The 13,424-nt window shown below is 41.9% G+C and overlaps 1 protein-coding gene across 1 annotated transcript; it reads left to right on the top strand.

Annotated features, from left to right (window-relative positions):
• Nucleotides 1-326: 326 nt before the first annotated feature.
• NSRP1 (nuclear speckle splicing regulatory protein 1) lies at nt 327-12,397 on the top strand. Its single transcript, XM_009075027.1, has 7 exons — nt 327-346; nt 809-896; nt 8,105-8,161; nt 8,331-8,462; nt 9,411-9,618; nt 10,185-10,293; nt 11,353-12,397. Exons 1-7 carry the CDS (start codon nt 327-329, stop codon nt 12,395-12,397), a joined length of 1,659 nt encoding a protein of 552 aa, XP_009073275.1.
• Nucleotides 12,398-13,424: the final 1,027 nt, after the last annotated feature.

Here is a 13,424-nt window from a genome sequence, read left to right as displayed (position 1 = left end):
CGGCGGACAAAGCTGGGGAGGCGTTTGAGGCCGCGGCCGTGTTGCTCGCGGGGTTTGGTTGTTGGGGAGGAGTCGCCTCAGGGTTCCCTCACACGCGCAGCGGCCGCTGAGCACCCCCAGCCCCAGCCCTGGGTGCCCTCTGGGGAGGGCACACGGCATCAAAGAGCCCTCACGGGGGTGTGTGGCACCCTCAGAACCGTGGGGTGCTCCTGCTCGGCCACACGCGCCGTGTCCACCTCAGTGATGGGCCCAGGGAAAGGCGGGTGGAGAAATCCCTGGATTCAGAGCTTGCTCAGTACCCGAAGGAAGTGGTTTCATGCACGGAGATGGGCTGTGTCAGCAGAGAGTTGTCTGCGCGCGGTTAACCCGTTGCCATGCGACATCATCTGGCTGTAAATCCTGCCCTTTGCGGTAGCTGTACGTGGGGTTTACATCACCAGCAAAGCAGGTGAACTTACTGCCCTGCAAACGCAGCTGTGGGACAGAGCCTGGTGCAGACTGAATGTATCACTTCAGGTTGAACAGTAGTTTTTTTCCTCTGAGAAAAGAAAATCCCTTGGAGAACTCTGGGCAAGAGAGATTTGTGCCCTAATTTAGGAGAATCCAAACTTTGCATAGAAAAAGATAGTTCTGGGAGACAGATGTGTAACAGGGCTGAGTGCTCTGCTGCAAAGGCTGCTCAGATCTAATTTTGATACATTGATGCTGATCTTTTGCTTCTAAAATGGTGAATGGCAGATTTTGGGGTTGGAACATGCTAAGTGTCTTGTAAATAATGCTAAAGGTAACCTTTTTTTTCCCCCTCTAGATATGGGCTCATTATGCCCAAAAAGTTGCCACAGAAGAATCTTGCTTCGAAGAAGCTCTCTGTGTTTGCAGAGGAGTCGGATGAAGAGGTCAGTTCATCAGTTTTCTTCTGGAATTTGCCCCTGAATCTGCAAAGTATTTCTGTCCCTTTATGCCTTCACCAGTTTATGGCAGTGCCACTGGGAGATGTGTCATCACTTTGGATTTGGGTGTGAAACATCATCTGTGTTTGCTTTAGTGCAAGTTATGTCCAAGTGAGGAGTTGGTTGTTACTTTCTGTCAACTCTTCCCAAAGTTCAGCACGTGTCACAACCTGTTTGCAGAGGTTAACTGTAACTTACGAAGATATTTGTTGGCTATTGCTGCTGAATTCCTCTGGAAATAGAAAGATGAATAGGAATCAAAGGCTTTGCTCAGATATTAACCCTGAAATGTGGTAGTTCAGTGTATTTTATCCTTTAAGGGTATTACTATGTGTGTTTTGTCCAAAGCTCATTTCACCATGACTTATGTTGTTCGCACTCACTGTAAACAAAACTGTACAGCCTTAACGTTCTAAAGCAAAAGATGTTTGATATTGATGATCTTTTCTACTGATGTTTGATATTGATTGTTCTTTTCTATAATCTTTAATTTCATATTTTCTTAAGTATTACCTTCAAACATTCGCTCGGTACCTGCCCCAGTAGAGGGCGCTGAGCTCCATGTAAATCCCACCTGGACGTGCCGCTGGAAGTTTGGAATAGTGGAGTGTCCAGGGCTGGAGTAGGGACTGGTTTAGACCCTTACAGAAACCCACCTGCTAACCCACAATTTCTGAAGGATTTAAAGCCAGTAGATTTGTACTTTACACATAAAAAACAGAATCTCACAGCTGTGGAGTTAACTCTCCACGTGGATGTTGCTCTCTGAACATAATATTACAATTTCCTGGGATTTATCACTCTGGAATTCCTTGTGATATTTTAGTTATAATGTCATTATGTGCCATGTTTAGCTTTTTTCCCCACAAACCCCAGAAAATAAACTTTACATGTACCCATAGTCTAGGATCATAGCATTTAAGAAGTTGAATACTAGGCCCAGTGGAACTTGAGAAGCAGAACCTGTGTTAGAGATGCTCTTACACTGAGCTTCACTCTGTGCTTGCTCTTGTGTGGTTGAAAAAACCCAATGCTAATAAAGCATCAAATCATCTTTTCAGTTGCTGACTCATCAAAACATTTCTTTTAAAATTCTTTGTTCTATGGATTAGCAGTTGTTATTTTATGCCACAGAAGACATGAATCTAGCAATTCCCAGCCTCTGTCCCCCTGAGTCTGTGACAGAATCTGCAGTGTTGCTGTTGAAGGTGTCTGAGCTGTTGTTAGACAGGGCTTGGAAGGCCTGAGGGTCTTCCTAGTGATACCCACTCAGCCCTCAGCATGAAACTGTCTCAGTGCAGAAAACAGAGCACAGGAATGGGTTTTAAATCTCATCTCCTTCCTCACTTGGCCATGGTCCTCAAAGGTGCATCCCTGCACTTAGAGCACCATGGCTCTGGAGGGGCTTTCCCTTAGACACAGCCAGTGGAGGTGGCAGTGGATCTGCTGTTCTTAATGTCAGGAACATTTTCCTTGTCAGCTGAAACTTGGTGTCTTTTTCTACATTAAGAGTCTGAGCCCACATTTTCCAGATCCCAGGAGTGAGCTCAATTTAATCTGTCAGTCAACATTACATGGTAGGACAGGGAACCTTCCTGAGCATGGGATTGTCCTGTATTGTTTTACTTCTCCATTTTCTCTTCATATCTAATCATTAAAGCAAAATAATGGGTGCTCATAATTCCTGTAAAACTAAGGTGTGGTGCTGTCTGCCAACTTTTAGCCTAACAGCTCAAGTGTCCTCCCTCAGACAGACTGAGAGATTCACTGCCAGTCTGGTGTAAAGACTCTTAAAAGTTGTTATGCTCATCACTATGGTACATACCCAGCAAAAAGTAATAATCTCATAACTGCCTTTATCAAAGAAGATTTTTTTTTTAAAAAAACAAAATTACTTTATTAGTTTAGTAATAATTTCAGAGCTTTTCAAGATAAGGAGCAGCATTTGGGAGGGGTTTCATTTCCTGTCTGCTGCCTTATCAGTCAGAACTACATCTCAAATGTCTGAAGATTATGTATTTTTAACTGAACTCTAATAAAGTTTGTGCTGGGCAATCTGCACACCTGACTTGCTCTGTGATTATATATGAGATACCAAACTTTTGCTCCCTTCTTTTTTTTGATGTTACTATGCATATTTCATTAAGATTTTGCCTGTGTCCTTGCTGAAGGAATTTGGATTTTTTTTTCCTGTGGCTAAGTACATTAATGGGTGTTAGTTGCTGATGAAGATGATCTTTGGGTTAGTTCATAAGAAAGAGAACATCCAGGGTGGAAATTTTCTTGAGATACAATGTTGATGGGGAAAAAGTAAACCAGGTGATTACAGTTTCTTCTAGCCAATATAGCTGTGGATTATTTTGCCTTCATAAGGAGGAGTTGTTGGGGGGAAGGTGGTTACCCCTAGGAAAGGCTGTTGTAGAGACTAGATGTTATGATATCTTAGGGATGAGTTTCCATTCTGGCTTACTCTTATTTTGTCCAAAAATAGATTCCCTTATTCATGCTTTGCATTTTCAGGGGTAGCTTGTCAGTATTCCCAGTGCACTGTTCCATGTTCTATTTTCTCTTTGGAATTTAGTTGAAATTCTCTGTGGTACAGCAGATAAAATTTCTGTTTCTTGATTGTGTCAGAATTACCCATCCTACATTCCTATACCTTACCAGCCTTTCAGAACTGATTTGTTGCTACAGGATGGAAAGTGTAGCTGCAAAAATAACTGTAGGTAGACCTCAGTAGGTGCTAAATTCAGGAAAGGAACTGTTGAGTCAGTGTGGACAGTTCTGTGAATGTGTTTGCTGCATTTGGTGCTTTTTAGTGCTCATCTAAAAGATAAATGGAGTATTTTAACAGTTCTCATGCTAAAGAAGACTAAGGAGACTAAAGGGACTCTTGGAAAAGAGTTTTCTGAGAAGGAGGAAGTGGAAAGGTGTAACTCCAGAGGATGTCTATAAAATCAAGAATGATTCAGGGAAGCTAAGGTGATGTTGCCATTCCTCATGAGCAGTAGGTTCTGTTAAGGAAGAAACTTGTTTAATCTAAACAAGAGGAAGTTGGTGATTTTTCTCTACACAATGTATGACTAAGGTATGGAACTCCTTGCCACAGGATATTGTGGCATGGCCAAAAGTATGAATGGATTCAGAAATGGATTAGTCAAATTAAGGGATGCTCTTGGTGTCAAACAATGGTCCAGGTGCATCCTCCAGTTCAGGAAGTCCCTGATGTGGTTTCTGAAGCTAGGAGAGAGTGCCAGGGAAAGCTAATTCTGTGTATGTGACTTGTTTTCATGTTCCTTCTCTTCATCATCTGCTAGGACCTATGGCTCATATCATGTGAGTTGGCTCATATAATCTGCTAGGACCTATAGTTCATATCATGTGTGAGTTGAGAGGAATTTGTTGCCTGACATGATTTTTGGGGGTTTTCCTGCAGTTTTTTCCTGCAGGATTTTCCTTGAGTCTCACATGCATTGAGTGATCCTCCATGTGCAGGCTGTAGTTGGATAGTATAGGCCTCTCTGAGGGCAAGCCTTAAGGATTATACAGGAGGATGTCAGTAGCTCATTTTAACATGTTTTGGTACCAAGTGTCATGAATCCAAAGATCTCAGAGTGTGAGGTGAGAGAAGGATGAAATGAGCAGAGTCAGATCTGTACCTTCCAGAGGTGTCGCCACATGGGTCACCAACCTGGGCCAAGAGCCATGGGTGGTTACCCTGAGCTGCCTGTGTGGTCAGCAGAGAGGCAGAGACTTCTGAGGCACAACCTGCTTCATTCTAAAGGAGACACATCAAATCAGTGAGATGAATTTTGCCCTCAAAGTGTCTGTTTCTGTGTTTAGGTGAGCAGTGCCCTTGGATGGGCAGCTCAGGTTAAAAGTAAGTTTTGGTTTTTCTGACCTGTCTGTCTGTGCTTCTTACTCTGCACATCATCCTGTTGTTGTTGTTTGGTCACATATTTTTCTGCATGTTCAGTTAAAACTAGAGGGTTGTAGTGAGAGATTAAAATCAAACTACATATAATCTACCTGACATCACTGAGGCATTTCATTTCCCTTTAAAATGGATTTCACTTCAAACAAAGGTAATTTGTTTTCTGTGTCTGCTGCAAAGCAGCAGATAGAGAATTCAAAAGGGCAGTGTTAAAGGGCAAAACCTCCTCATGGCTCTTTCATAACAGGTTATATTAGAGCAGAAGCATCTTTTGGTTTTAAAGAGAATGGAGTGATGTCTTATGTTCTGTCACTAGGTACCATGCCTGGGGTTTTGGAGCAACCCCAGATGCTTTTCCTTAGGAGGCAGGTTAGGCAGCTCATCTGAGATAACTCCATGAATAATGTTGTGTTAGAATTTGTTGGTCTCCTTCTTGTGGCAGTCAGTGGGGAAAAACAAGTCAGATATCTCACATACACTCTGAGAGCATCTGTTGTAATAGTTGTGACATTTTTTACAAGATATCCTCAGCTTCAGATTTGAGGTTGTAGCTTCCTAGCAATCAGCAGTTTGAATGCCTGGGGTACTTATAACTTTTTTTTACTTTAAATAACCTTTTCAGTTTTGTCCAGGCTATTTTCTATGTCTTCCAGGGTCTCATAGCAGTGGTAGACTGGAGAGCTTCATTTCTAAAGGTTCCTTGATTCACATGGATTCTATGTTGTTTCACAAGATAGGGTTAAAACATTTTCTCTTTCCAGAAAATATTGAACTAGAAGCTTTGTGCTTCAGAAGAATAGCTTGGCTACAGGGAAGGAGAAAGTATGAGACAGATTGCTGAGCTTATAGGCCTTTAATAAATGGGCAGTTGATAAGTAAAAACAATACAAAAGGACAGGAAGTTCTCATCTATCAGAGCTCACAGCACAACAGGAAATTGTCCACCATAAACCATTGGGGAAGGTGTTTGTTTTCTGTAAACTTACTGCCACTCCAGACAAATGGCAGATGGACTTCTTCACCATCATAGGGCCTGTAATGAGGGTTAGATATTGCTTTGGTGTGTATGCAATCTTTGTGGATCAACACTTTGCTTTCATGTAGGCAGACAAGGAAAACATTCTAAGCACCGTGTCAGATATTTTGGTGGACTAAAGCTTATTGTGTAAATATATTGTATTTGGTCTTTACTGTGCCCCTGATTTCTGGCAGAGTGCTGGGGAGATTCCTTGCTGTTAGGTCCCTTTCTGTCAAACCAGTGTAGGAGTTTCCAATAGGGGAAACCTTCAGTGATGACCCTCAACATGTCAAGCCAAGGACCATCTTCTTTCCCAAGAGCCAGGAGGAAGTTGAGGTCTTCTGTGTAATGCTGCTGTGTGTTCTAGTGATTTCAAGTGACTGTTTGTAGTTAATACTGGCTCATTTGTAGCATTTTCAAAAGGAAGTGTCCATCATAAAATCAAGTGCAGTATTATAAACTATTTCTCCGCATCAGTTTTCAGTCTTGAAAGCCAGAGGTAAATTCTAGGGGAATGAAGCCAGGATTCTTGGAGGTTGTTTTAAACTAAATAATCCTCTATCTACTTCCCTCAGTCAACCAACCAACCAGCTACATAAACAAATAAGAGACTCTATCCAGCTTTAGTCCAAATAGTCAGCAGGCTGCAGCAGGCAGGGTGTAGTCCCCAGCACCACTTTGTATTGCTCATGTCTGAGCTCAGCTTCCTGAAGTCTGAGTGTGCTCTGCAGCCAGGTAGAGAGAGAGGCTCCTGTCCAGGGGTGAGGACACAAAGAGTGCAGGATTGCACATGACACTTTCCCTTTATCATTGTCCTTTAACCACAAGGTTTGACATGGTGAAACCAGAGATGGATTTCATCCAAGTCTGCGTGGGGCAACTAAAGCAGCAGAAAAAGTTGGAATATGTGACCTTTCACGTTCCCATTTTTTACTTGTCGGTGTGTCCTTCCCTTGGAGAGAGCTAGGAAGGAGCATTTTGATTATTCTGTGTCTCAGGTTTCTCTGATTCTGAACTTCTGCTGGCCAAAGGCAGCAGCAGTGTGGCCAAGGGGGTGACAGGGCACATGGAGAGACAGAGAGCACAGTCACATCTAATGAGACTCCATCCTGGCACAGCTTCTTCCCTGTTTCTGAAATTAACCAGTGAAAAAAGATTTGCACTGTCTGTTATGTAGAAAATTGTGGAAAAACACTTGGTATTTTTCCTTGTTGACACATCTGTTAAAATTTTAAAAGGTTAAGAAAGAGAGGTCATGAATTCAAAGCCTTTGTGTTCAGGGGAACTGCTTGAATTGAGATGGTGCTAATTCTGTTTGATTTCAGAAGATCTTAGTCCCCACTGCCAAGCTCCTGTGAGTTTGTTTCCATGGTTTAATTTTATCAAGAGCAAACTGCAGAATCCTTGTCCTCTCAAAATGTGATCCAGAGCATGTATTAGTCAAAGTTGCAAAACTTGGGAAGCTGCCAAAATGCAAAAGGATTTTTCCTTCCTATTTCTGCTTTTAAAGATTAAGAGATATTTAATTACATAAACAAGGACACAAGTCCTGTCATTATAGTGGATCTGTTTAATAAACAGTAGTATCTGTGGGTTGGGAAAAGAGAGATATGTAGTTTAGTTCAAGACTAATTAGAAGAAAAAACTAAATAGAATGCAAAGCTTTTTTTTTTTTTTTTAAAGGCTATGATTAGCAAACGTTTTCAGTAGAGGATCTGTTTCTTCTTAGAGAAGATTAGTATTGCTATTTTCTAGCATGTTAATCTGGAGAAACTAAGCAGTAACATTTGCAGTACCTGATGTTCAGCATGTTCTTAGTTCTGAAAATACAGAACTAATGGTGGAGATCAAATGAAATAAATGCCAGATCTTTTTGGATAGTTGTTTTTTACTGTGAATGCAGATGATTGTCAGTAAGAATCTCTGCCTGTGGCTGCTGCATCTCTGATGACATGCACATCTGGAAGAATTCAGTATTTTCCAAACAGCACCTCTGTATTTCAGACTTTGCTCATGGCTCGGTGCTCACTCTGTGCTGGTGAATGAACTTCTAGTTTTTCTTGCTCACAGAAAAATATTATTGAAGTGAGAGACTGACTTATGTCATTGGACTGTTATATAGTTGTTTGTTAGAATGGTAGAAAAATAGTCTGATCTGTGTCAGTGCAATTAAGTTTGTGTCTGCAATTCTCCTTCCTACAGCCTTCGGTGGGGGAGAGTCTTCAGAAGGAAGCGTTGAAGAAACAAGCAATGAAACAGGTAAGAGACTGACTTTAATTTACACTCAGTGTTCTAAGGGGTAGGTTTATCCTATAGATCTGTTTAAATCACCATATAGGAATAAAACATTTGAAAATAGTAAAGATATTAGGAATATTTTTTGATATCTTTTCTTCTCCTTCCCCCCCTCTTTTTTTTTTTCTTTTAGACTAAATTGGAGATTCAGAAGGCTTTGGAGGAAGATGCCACAGTGTATGAGTATGACAGTATTTATGATGAGATGCAGCAGAAGAAGAAAGAAAGTAGTGCCAAAATGTTGTCTGGAAATGGTGACAAAAAGGTCAGTAGCTGAAAACGTAGTCTTACCTCTGTCTGCTTGGAATAACCATGACTGCTTAACTTGTGAGCTTAGCCACATGCATTTTCCCATGGGCCATGCAAGATTAGGCTCAAATCCTGTTACATAAGGAAGTAATTTGCAAGAATTTTGGCAAAACTGTTAGTTCATCAGATACTGCAGAGTCCTGATCAAGGTATTCTGGAGGGCAGCAGACCCCAAGATTCCCACTCAGTTTATGATGTGCATAGGGCATAGCTGTCTGGGTCTTTCCAAAGAGCATGCTACAGTGGGATAATAGAATTAGAGGCAAAGGGCCCTGCACCAAAACCACTGCTGGTAACAGAGACTTCTGTTACCAAACCAGTGGATAAATCCTCCCTCCTCCCTCACCACTGAGCTACTGGAGGGGAGGGCTGTCAGAGACTGAAGTAATTAACTTCCACTGGTGAAACGTGAGCCAGTTTCCACAGCCCAATGCCTTGTTTCAAAGCATTGCTGAATTATCCTGACAAGTGAGATTTTCATTGTTGCTCAGTCTATTTCATTTGAAAGCTCTTGTCAGGTTCTGTGGGTGTAAAAGGAACCTTCCCACTCCTTAACAGCCATAGAAGAGCAAGACTTGCAGTACAAGAGAGAGAGGGATGAGAAATCAGAACCCATTTAATTTCACTTAGGATGAAAATCATCCTAGTCAAAGAGATGGGATGTCTGTTTTGATTGAATACAACCACCTCCTTTGTTACTGGGAAGTGTGCCATGGTAGGGATCTAAAAGGGAATGTCAGTTTATTTTGGATAGCTATCAAACAGAGTGAGAACATGTTAGTCTAGCTTCTGTCAGTTTTCTTCACTCCCAACTTTCTTCAACATCTCCATCAATCCCAGTTTGTGTTTTCTCAGCCACCTCAATTACCTCTGAGCATGATACCTCTTTTCCCTCCTACTTTAGCCCAGATACATCCATAATATCCTCAGGGCAGCTGAGATTAGAAAGAAGGAACAAGAAAAAAGAATGGAAAGAAAAATCCAGAAGGAGCGTGAAATGGAAGGAGGAGAGTTTGCTCACAAAGAGGCTTTTGTGACTTCAGCCTACAAGAAGAAGCTGCAAGAAAGGGCTGAGGAGGAGGAAAGAGAAAGAAGAGAATCAGCTCTTGAGGGTGAGATTCACACTGAAATAATTGTCCTTAGAAAGAAGTGTGGCCTTGTACATGATTTACAGCATTGTCATCTCATCACTTTAGGGACTTGAGATCATCAAAATCAAAGAGGACCTGATAGCAGATCCTGAATCAGATCCCACTTGGATTGTTATTTTCCTTTGTGCATTTTACAAAGTTTGTATCACTGCTATTTGGGTTGCTGCTTTTAATTTTTGAGGAAGGCTCAGTAGTTGAGGGAAGACTCATAAGCCTGGGGTACAGTGATGCTTACAGTCCTTAGCTCAGACATTCTGTACAGTGTCCCAGGAGCAGGGGAAAAGAATAGGATAGAGGATCACAAGGTAAATTGGGTTGGAATGGACCTCTGAAGATCCTCTGTTCCAGCCTCTTGCTCAAAGCATGGTCTGCTATGAGGTCAAATCAGGTTACTCCAAGCTTTTTCCACCTTGGACTTGAAAACCTCCAGGATGGGGATTGCAGTCTTGATAGTGTCTACCAGTTATGAGTTGTGTGTGATGAGTATTTGTGGCACAGTCAATCCAGCCTTCCTTTCTCTCTCTCAGCATACCTGGATGTGACCAAACAGAGGGATCTCAGTGGATTCTACAGACATCTTTTAAACCAGAGGGTAGGGGAAGAAGAGACTCCTAAATGCAGCTTCCGTGAAGCCAGGTAGGGTATGATTCCAGAAGGCTTTTGTGATTCCAAACTCACAGGAGAATTAGAGAGCACTAAACACAGGTGGGGTTAGCTGGTTACTTCATACAGCTCATTAACTGAATTACTTGGTAAATGTCTAATGGTCATCAGTGATACAGAAATGAAACAAGCAGGAGAGAGATGCTGTCTGAGAAGTATCAAGAGGCCACTCAGGTTTGTAATATTGCTTGGGATTATTCTAGTATGTATTTGCTTTACATAATATTTAGCAATCTATGTTAAATTACACAATTTGAATCATGAGGGAGATGAGGTAGACTAATGAGCACAGGAATGGATGTTGTGCTAGGAATTTCCTGAAAAGAATTGCACTTACTCCACATTTACAGTTTCATAAAAAATAAATGGAGTGTTGATGCTGTGGGAAAAGGAAATGAATCAAATACAAAGGAAATCCAGTGGGAATATTTTAAAACCTTAATATGCACATTCCAAAGCAAAGTAATGAGATGAGACTGAATTATTTAGGAAGGTGAGATGGTAAGATTCTGCCCTGTGGATAGATGTGATGAAGAGGAGATGATTCTTGTATGCAGCAACTGCTCATTTGAGGCAATTAACTCAGGGTAAGCCTTGCTCAAGCCAGGCATTAAGCCTGGATGTCACTAGTTTAGTCCTTGCCATCACAAAGAAAATGCAGCTTTCATCAAGAGATCTTCTGGGTCTGAGATTGGATTATCAGGAAGTTCAGTTCTTAGCCTAAGTGAAGGATGTGATCACTGAAGTTACTCAGCTCTCTGAAATAAAGGAATTCTCTGTGATGTCTTCAGGATGAGGTTCCCTGCTGTGTAGAGATCATTTGAAATGGTGTTAATTTGCAAGCTCAGGAAGTGTTGTGAACAGAAATCCTTTGCACTGGATTCCTGGAGCCCGAGCCACAGTCAGATTTGCTTTCTTAGACTTTTCAGCAGTATCTTTTGCTTAAATCCTGGCCAGAAGTCAGTTTGTGAAAGTCTGAGATTTCAGGCTTGGTAATGTTGTTTTTTCTTTCCTAATATAAAAAAAATGTAGGATAAAGGAAGAAAAACCTGACAGTTGTGATGAACTCAATGAAAGGAACAAATGCTCATCTGAAAGACAAAGACTGAAACCCACTACTAAGAAAGAGAACGATCCAGATGCTGATACTGACTTAGGAACTGATAGTAGTGATGATGATAAGAGACACAAAGATAGCAAAGTAAATTTGAAAAAGAAGAAGAGGAGACAGAGCTCTGTGAGCAGTGAAGAGGAGGCTAAACATCACAAGAGCCAGAGGCATTCCAGGTCTCCAAGCTCATCCAGTGTGGAGGAAGAGCCACGCTCAAAGGCCCAAACAAGTCATGGTGCAAAGAGGGCAGAGAGCAGACCAGGCAGAAGGGGAAGTGATGAACAGTACAGGGAAAAAGATTATGAGAGAAGTAGGACCCACGAGAAGGATCACCAAAGGGAAAGGGAAGAGCGACACAGGCATGGGGATCACACCAGTAAAGATCACTACAGGAGGAGGGAAGAGCAAGATGATAAACAAAGGGGGAAGGACAGAAAAGAGAGGGAGGGACATGGCAGAGAAAGAGGAGAGAGGAGGGCAAGGGAGAGGGAGGAGAAGGGCTCAGAGAAGGACAGAGAGAAAGAAAGAATAAGGAATGATAAAGAAAGATATAATGAAAGAGAGAAGGAGAGAGGAGAGAAATACAGAGAAAAGGAAGATCGTGTCAAGGAGAAGAGAGAGAAATATGGTAGTGATGAAAAGAAATACAGGGAGAGGAGGGAAGGCACTCCTACATCTTCAGAAAAAGATGGAGAGATTGATCAGGATAAAGAGAGAAAAGGGAAACGCAGAGAAGTGGATGAGAAGGGAAGCTCCAGCTCTGGGATGTTGTCTGAGCAGAAACGCAAAGCTGGGGAAGAAGGGCAGAAAGAGGAGAAAGAACCATCACAGAAACCACCCGAGGTCATGAGCAAATTTGCCAAAAGGAGCAACGAGGAGACAGTGATGTCAGCACGGGACAGGTACCTGGCACGGCAGATGGCACGTGTCAGCACCAAGTCCTACATTGAGAAGGAGGAGGATTAATGTCCCTGTGCTGGGCAGAAACCCCTGACCTGTCACCGAGAGGAAAAGCCACTGTGGCAGGGACTCTTGTACAGAAGTGAAAGGCTATCCTAGCTGTTTATTCCTGGCTTTCCTTTGTGTCCCATAATAGAACAACTTTTGAACTGGATTTCAATGAATCACTTGATACACACCCTTAGTCTGTTTACACAGTTGAACTAGTAAATGTGGCTGAATGTCCATCCTGCCCTTCAGTACCATGTCCTTGGGACTTGAGATTCTGGGACAGACCTAGGAGGTGAGAATACATCCCCCTGGCAGCCCCTGCTGCTCTCACCAGCCAAAACATGAGCTCTGCTGAAAAAAAGGTGTTCTCAACCTTAGCAGGAGTCACTGGTGCCCACCAGTGCTCTCAAAAAAGGGAGGCAAACCTGTAGAACTGGAGGGGAAAGCAAGAATACCAGTCTGAATAATAATCTAGGAGATTCTGTACCTAGTGTGAAGTTTTGTAAGTTAAATGCACATCAGTGTATGAATTTTGTATTTATGTGTGGGCCTTGGTTGGGGACTTGATGTACAGAACCAATAAAGTGTAATATAAATACTGGATCTATTTGGTCTCTTTTAATGTGTGGGTTATTTTACTGCATCAGTTTTGTGTGAAGTAAGGTATATGAGTCTGTTTTCATGTATCACAGTCCTATCTGTTTGTTCTGCTGGGAGTGATGTTTGAGATTTGTTAATCTGTCTGTTCAAAGGTTCATATTCAAGAATCAAGTTACCTCCAAACTAGGTAAGTAGAATGTCTTCCAGTGGTTGCAGCTTTTTAGGACACATTTAAAACACTTGGCTTTGTTTTGTAGTAAAATGATCACTTTTATGCTAGAGTAAGGTGAACTTATATAAAAGAGTTTGAGGTTGGTGTTTCCTTAATGTTTAGTTCAACAGGCTTCGTAATGAGTCAAAATGTGAGTAAAATAAAATGCCAAGCCTGACAGCTTACAAAGGCTTGGAATGAGTTTTATATCCAAGCTAATCAAGTAGCTAA

Source organism: Acanthisitta chloris, unplaced genomic scaffold (genome assembly GCF_000695815.1).
Source record: "Acanthisitta chloris isolate BGI_N310 unplaced genomic scaffold, ASM69581v1 scaffold28775, whole genome shotgun sequence".
NCBI classification, from domain to species: Eukaryota; Metazoa; Chordata; class Aves; order Passeriformes; family Acanthisittidae; genus Acanthisitta; species Acanthisitta chloris.
The sequence above is the reverse complement of the archived record's forward strand: the minus strand, read 5'-3'. Positions and strand labels throughout refer to the sequence as shown.

Bases quoted from the DNA above. Each gene is read 5' to 3' on its own strand.
- NSRP1 (XM_009075027.1), top strand. From the start codon at position 327: ATGGGCTGTGTCAGCAGAGA. The intron at 8,162-8,330 runs GTAAGAGACTGA...TTTTTCTTTTAG, and splicing joins AGAAACAAGCAATGAAACAG to ACTAAATTGGAGATTCAGAA. The intron at 8,463-9,410 runs GTCAGTAGCTGA...CTCCTACTTTAG, and splicing joins CTGGAAATGGTGACAAAAAG to CCCAGATACATCCATAATAT.